The sequence below is a fragment of the Phyllobates terribilis genome, unplaced genomic scaffold (assembly GCF_046119375.1).
Source record: "Phyllobates terribilis strain yellow unplaced genomic scaffold, ASM4611937v1 Scaffold_11__3_contigs__length_659146591, whole genome shotgun sequence".
Classification (NCBI taxonomy): domain Eukaryota; kingdom Metazoa; phylum Chordata; class Amphibia; order Anura; family Dendrobatidae; genus Phyllobates; species Phyllobates terribilis.
Window position 1 is genome coordinate 630,940,102 of NW_027362771.1, and position 7,030 is coordinate 630,947,131.

Below are 7,030 nucleotides of genomic sequence, written 5' to 3' on the forward strand. Positions count from 1 at the left end.
ATTCTAGACAAATGTACCTCTTTATTAGTAAAAACATTCATATTTTTATTTATTTACCTCATATAACCCCTTTAATGACACTGTTCCATTTATTTTTTGCTTGTAAAAATCATTTATTTTTAAACAGTAGTAGTTGCCTAACTTGATTTCTATTTCTTTCCGAGGTTAGCAAAAAAAAAGATTTTGAAACTTTGGATGGTCTAGCATTGATTCTCTTTCAAGGAGAAATTCAAATATTTTAGATTTTTTTAAAGATTGCATTTCTAGAATTTTTTATTCAACTGAATATTTTCCTTCTAATGAAATATATTTTTTTATTGTTATGGTAATATAAAATTATTTTTTTTTTAGGAGGGGTTTTTTGTCAATTAGAAACATTCCAAGTAGGATGATAATTGTGGTTATATTATTTTTTAGATTTTATAGTGCTGTTCTGTTCTTTTAAGTGTTAATTTTATGAATGTAAAAATAGAAATGAACAATTATGTTAGTAATTTTCAATGATTTTTACGTATCATTGGTTTCATTTTTCAACGCAAAATTTAGAACGGATTTTAATTACTCGGAATCATCTGAAAAATCAGAATATGCAATCTCACAATTTCAGCAAGGTGAAAGACATTCTACTTTTGGGTTTTGAAATATCTCAAGGCCTAAATTTTTTTTTTTTTTCTCCTGCTGGTCTTCTACTGTGTGACTGTATGTGGAAACCTTCTCATCATTCTGGTGGTGTCCTCCAGCCGATCGCTCCACTCTCCTATGTTCTTTTTCCTTACACAACTCTCCTTCTCAGATATTCTACTTTCCACAACAATAATGCCCATTATGCTTCGTGTTGTGTTGTTGGAAGGAAGTTCTGTTTCTTTTGATGGCTGTTTGATACAATTTTATTTATTCGCAGGCTCTGAAGCCATGGAATGTCTTCTCCTGACTGTGATGTCCTATGATAGATATCAGGCCACCTGTAACCCCCTACATTATGCCTTAGCCGTAGACCTCAGTTTTTGTCTAAAGGCCATTATTTTAATTTGGTTGATAGTTTTGCTTGTAATTTTGATGTTTTCAGCAACAATGAGATATTTAGATTTCTGTGGACCCAACGTCATTGACCATTTCTTCTGTGATTTAGACCCGATACTAGAACTTTCTTGCTCAGATACATTTATAATAAAGATAGCAGATATTATACTGGCTATACCACTAGCAATTTCTCCATTTACTATTATCATGGTTTCCTATGTGTATATTATCACTACCATACTAAGAATTCCATCAAGAACTGGGAGACAGAAGACTTTCTCCACCTGCAGCTCTCACTTGACTGTTGTATCTGTATTTTATTTGTCCCTTCTCACCATTTATTTATTTCCCAGTCAAGAAAGTGTGAAGAAAATTTTGTCTCTGTTTTATACTGTTTTTACTCCGCTCCTTAACCCTATGATATACAGTCTCAGCAACAGAGATATTAAGCAAGCTGTTGAGAAACTGATGAGAATTAAGACATCTATGTTCTAAAAATGTTCTTGTACTGTATTTTCTAGATATATTAACCGTTTGATCAATTTTTTCTCTATAAATTCCACATAAGATTTTTGAAAACTTTACCGAAGAGTGTTGGAATATGTTAAACTTAGTGCTTTTTGCCATTGTTGTTGTAAAAAAATTATATTGAATTATTTCTCCTAATTCTCTATGTTAAATTTCTTTTTAAAATCAGCATCATCTTTAAATTGGGCATAAATATTGTTAGTCTTCCATATTTGGTTGTTAGTTGGATTATTTAAAATCTTTAAGATACTTTAAGGTCACTTTAAAGGTTAAACTATATTTTTCTTAATATATTGATTAATTACTTTCCAATTTTTATGTTCATTATCCAGAATATTTTATTTTGATTTTACTTATTGAAATTGGATGCATGAGTTTAGGTTTTTTTCTTTAATTATGTTATAAATATTTTTCAAAAATGAGAAAGAAAATTTTGGATTTTTTTTTTAAATATTTAAATTGGTATCTTTTTTAGTTCAATTAATTTATTGCAGTAGATATTAAATATTTCCAAATTGTTATAGCTGCTTTTAAGGTTAAAGTCAATTTCTACACACGCTCGCGCTACACTAAATCCGGATTGTGTGCAGCTGCTGGTAGTAAGGCAGGTTCCATGCAACCCCGTGCCAAAAGTAAAAAAAATGATAAAATAAGATATACTACCATGCTTGGGATATGCTCAATGTTAATAGGAAACCCTATGATTGATTGTACATAAAACTAGTAGACCATGCTTAAATTAAATAGTGAAAAAATGCTGCTGCGCACACTCAGGTTCCTGCGAGAGAGCCTCTAATGGCATAGAATACAGTATGTCTACAAACCCAAGAGAGCTAATTCCTTTTGTGGTACTTAATTCCTGATAAGAAAAGTCACAGGGGCGCATATGCATATGCTGAAGGCATCAAGGCTGGAAATATGCTGGGAACTAAAGTACCTAGCTTTGAGTCCTTGAGTCCTTGAATACTCCTGAATTGCACTTAGATCTTCGTGCTGGTCCCACCAGAAGAGTCTGTGATGGGAGCGTCCTTCCAACAATCACACTCACCGTGCGTCTTCAGGTGGCAGTCGGCTTGTGGCATGCTCCGTCCCTAAGCTGCGCCGCTTGCTTCTGCCGCGCACGGAGAGGTGTGTGGCTGGTGTGATGTCACCACTGAAAGGGCTAAGGAAGCCTGGGTAGGCCAGAAACTGATGCGTTTCGAAGGAGGCGCTGTACTTCTTCCTCAAGGTATGGCCCTCCCAGGTTAAGCATGAATTTATAGCCCCACCAATTCAGAGCTGTCGGGGAATCAGAAAGTAAACCCTTCCAGCTGACACTAACTATCCCTGGCTTGCATAGAGGATTTTTGCCAACAACTGATGGCTCGGATCTAGAAAAGAATCAAATGCATGCATTTTTGCATATTTTGAAAAGGTCTCCAGAGATTTGTTTGTATATCTTAGGGAATTGGATAATTTATAGATAGAACAATAACCTAGGAAAACAAGGTTATCTGTATTACTTCAAATTAGTATGGCTACTCTTTATATTTGCATCCATTCTTATAATTTCAACAAGCTTTTTGACTACAAAAGCAAATAATAGTGGCAAAATAGGGCAGCCTTATGACATTTGTAATTGCAAAATAACGTCAGGGCATATTAGCACATATTTGTGCTTTGAAAATTTGAATATAAAATCATTAATGAATTTAAAATTTGAGCCTGAAATCCAAATTTTTCAAGGTGGCTTGCAAATAACCCCAATAAATTCTGTTAAATGCCATCTCTACATCCAAAGCTAGGTGCAATAAAAGCATTCAACATTTCTCAACAAAAGAGGTCAATTCAATAATTTTTCTTCTTGCACCTGCAGTGTGTCTGCTGCTGATAGAGATCTATATGAATTACGATAACATTTTTCGTAATCTGTTGGCCAACAGCTTGGCATAGATTTTCGAATCTACCTTTAACAGTAAGATGGGCCTATGATTAGATACCTCTATTTTTATTTTGTTTACATAGTAATTCATCTTCAGATATTTGGTTTTTAATTTTGACAAGATTGGGGAAATTATATGAAAGTAAGTTTTATAGTACTCATTAATAAAGCCGTCTGGGCCTAGTGATTTTCTATTTCCAATTTTTTAATAATTGATGTGACCTCTTCAGCTGTAAAAGGAGTGTTTGTTTTAAGTATTTTTTATGCAAAGATGGTAAGTAAATAGTAGTGATGAGCGAGCATACTCAGTAGTGATGAGTGAGCATACTCAGTACTCTAGATGCTCGGAGCACGCCGAGTACTTGCGAGATGCTCGCGGGGATGCTTGGGTACCATCCCTGAATATTTGGCACTCTTTAGTGAGCCAATCAACATGCAGGGATTGCCTGCCACTCACTGTAATGCCGTAGCCATGTTGGTTGTGGCATTACAATGTTTGACTGGCCGCACAGCGTCATCAGGTGTATATCAGACCTGGCTCCGCCATGCTCGTCACAGTAACTCCACAATCAGACAGTGTAGGGAGAGGTGCTGCTGAGCTAGGGAGAGACTTGGATGTGTATTAGGTAGTGTAGAGAGAAAATAAGTACATTACACATATCCATCTAAACAAACAGTCGTTCTGAGGACTAATCCATCTGCAGAGATATCAGGTAGGCAGTGTATATAGGCAGGCAGTGTATATAGCAGACTGCAGTGCATATAGCACAAGAGGCTCCATTCCAGTTCTGTCAGCTACTGCTGTTAGATATTTCTGGAAATAGTCCCAGGTCTCAGGGGCGAGGAATACATTTTTTTTGGAACTTAGTTCTCATTATTTGCTTAAAAAGCAATTCCGAGAACACCGTTTTTCTGCACCATTTGCTTGTTGGCACTGCAGAATACAGTCAGGTTCTTTCCATATTACAGCGCTAAAAATCCAACTATTTAAAACTGTGGTTTGTCCATCATACAGATCACATATAATTGCACTGAAAATACTGCCATTTTTGCCTCCATTCAATTTTTTTTCAGTGTGTTAGCAAAGTTGTTGACACTGGTTTGCTATTTAAATAGTTATCTACAGGCCAGGTATTTAAAACTGTGGCTTCTCCATCACACAGATCACATATAACTTTGCTCCAAATTCAGCCATTTGTAGTGAGCGTGGAAGATATTGTCCTCCATTTAAAATGGGCAAGGTGCGTGGCAGGGGACAGGGAGTTGGATGTGACGGTTATGGTGATGGTGCACGCAGAGGCCGGGGCCGTGGGCAAGCTGAAATTGTGCCACAACAAACACTCACATCTTCTCACCCGACCTTCCTGTACCAATTACTAGGGGACCACAGCACACCACAATTGAAAAAAAGTTTGTTGGTTGGATAGCTTATAATGCTTCCAGGCACTTTGCCACCACCACCACCACCCTGTCTTCCACACGGTCAAGTCTCAGTAGCCGTGAGTCTGGACCGCATATTCCTCCCTCCCACCATGCCGAGTGCCCGGAGAAAACTGATCCCACACTTGGACACTATGAAGATCTGTTTAGTTTTCCATTTATAGATTTGGGACAGTGGTCCATACCCCAGTCCTTAGAACACAAGCGCAAATAGGCAGCAAACTAACCACAAGCCACACTACTACATTCCCACATTTCACAACTGCTTGCGCTTGAAATGTTGCCTTTTAAGCTTGTGGAGACGGAAGCATTCTGCAGCCTGATGGTGTCGGCCATCGCTCAGCACTTGGTCCCCACCCGCCACTATTTCTCCTGGTGAACCGTCCCTGCATTACACATTCATGTGTCCCAAAACATTAGCAATGCCCTCAACAACACAGTTACCGGGAAAGTACACCTAACCACCGACACGTAGACATGTGCTTGTGGGCAGGGATGGTACATCTCGATGACGGCACACTGAGTTAACTTAGTGGATGCCGGGATCCAGTCGAACCTTGGGAGGGAACACATCCTTCTGACCCCAAGGATTGTGGGCCCTAGGTCAATCACGGTTGCCCCCACAGTCTACAGCTCCTGCACCTCATCCTCCTCAGCCTCCTCTTCAGCCTCCATCTCCGAAATGACCCTATCAGTCACAAGCTGGAAGCACTGCAGCACTGCCTCAGCCTAGCGGCAACAGGCTGTGCTGAAGCTAATATGCTTAGGCGACAAACCGCACAATGATGAAGAGTTGTGGACAGCTCTGAAAGAGCAGGCATATCTTTGGCTCACACCACTGAACCTACAGCCAGGCATGGTCTTGTGCAACAATGGCCAGAACCTGGTGGCGGCTCTGAGGCAAGGCGAGCTTACACACATACCATGCCTGGCCCAAGTGCTTAAGCTCGTGGTTCAGCGGTTTCTCAAATCCTACCCAGAGCTGCCGGATCTGCTTGTTAAATTATGCCACCTGTCTGCCCATTTTAGAAAGTCAGTTACAGCTTCCATCGCCCTTGCCATGTTTCAGCAGCATTTGCATCTTCCGGCTCACACACTGGTGTGTGATGTCCCCACATGTTGGAACTCTACACTGCTGATGTTGGGAAGGATTTGTGAGCAGAAGAGGGCAGCTGTTGACTACCAGCATCAACAAGGCTGTCGGTATTCTGTTCAGACTCCACACATAAGACCTCAGGAGTAGACATGGATGTCAGACATATGCACCATCCTCCAAAACTTTGAGGACTCCACCAAGATGATGAGCGCCAATGAAGCCATAATTAGAGTCACTATCTGGCTTCTCTGTCTTCTGAAATGCTCTCTGCTCACAATAAATGAGGTTGCATTGCAAGCGGAGCACTATGAGATGGAGCAGGGAACCATACAGGGTGATTACACACATCCAAGCCTCATCTCATCCCAATGTGGATTGGGTGACAATGAGGAAGAGGAGGAGGAGGAAGAACATGAGCTAGTTTTATGCACTATAGACGGTACTACCTGCACAACTGTCATACCGTCTATTCAGCATGAATGACCTGAGGACAGAGAGCAGGAGGAGAGCATGGTCATTCATCCTCTTGGTGAGGACACGGAAGTCTTGCCTGTCTTTTCTGGCACGCATGGCTGAGATTCTGTTACGCTGCCTTTCCCATGATCCTCTCGTTCTCAAAATTTTGGGTGACAGTCATTACTGGTTGGTGACACTTCTAGATACACACTACAAGGAGAAATTTATATCTTTTATTCCTGAGGCTGACAGGTCTACAAAAATGGGGCAGTTCCAGAAGGCCCTTGTTGCGAAACTATTAAAAAAATTCCCATCTGAAAACGCTGGAGGCAGAGGTCACAGTTCATTGGACAACCAAGGAGTACAGGCGAGAGAGACACAACTTCAATTCAGCAGAGGCAGGGGAACACTGTCCAAGTTCTGGGAGAGTTTTCTCAGCCCCTCCCATCTCCGAAGCGCTGAGGCGCTGGGTACTCTCACAAGGAGTGAAATGTTTGGGAAGATGCAGAGGGAGTACCTTGCCGACCGTACCAACATTGTGCCTTATAATTATTGGGAATCCAATCTGG

The 7,030-nt window shown here is 40.2% G+C and overlaps 1 protein-coding gene across 1 annotated transcript; it reads left to right on the forward strand.

Moving 5' to 3' along the window:
- Positions 1 to 590: 590 nt before the first annotated feature.
- On the forward strand, positions 591 to 1,515 carry LOC141167499 (olfactory receptor 11L1-like). The gene has a single exon (XM_073654898.1). The coding sequence runs from the start codon at positions 760 to 762 to the stop codon at positions 1,513 to 1,515; it is 756 nt and encodes a 251-aa protein (XP_073510999.1). The 5' UTR covers positions 591 to 759.
- The last annotated feature ends 5,515 nt before the right edge of the window (positions 1,516 to 7,030 follow it).

Excerpts from the sequence above, each read along its gene's own strand:
- LOC141167499 (XM_073654898.1), top strand. The coding sequence starts at position 760 with ATGTTCTTTTTCCTTACACAACTCTCCTTCTCAGATATTCTACTTTCC.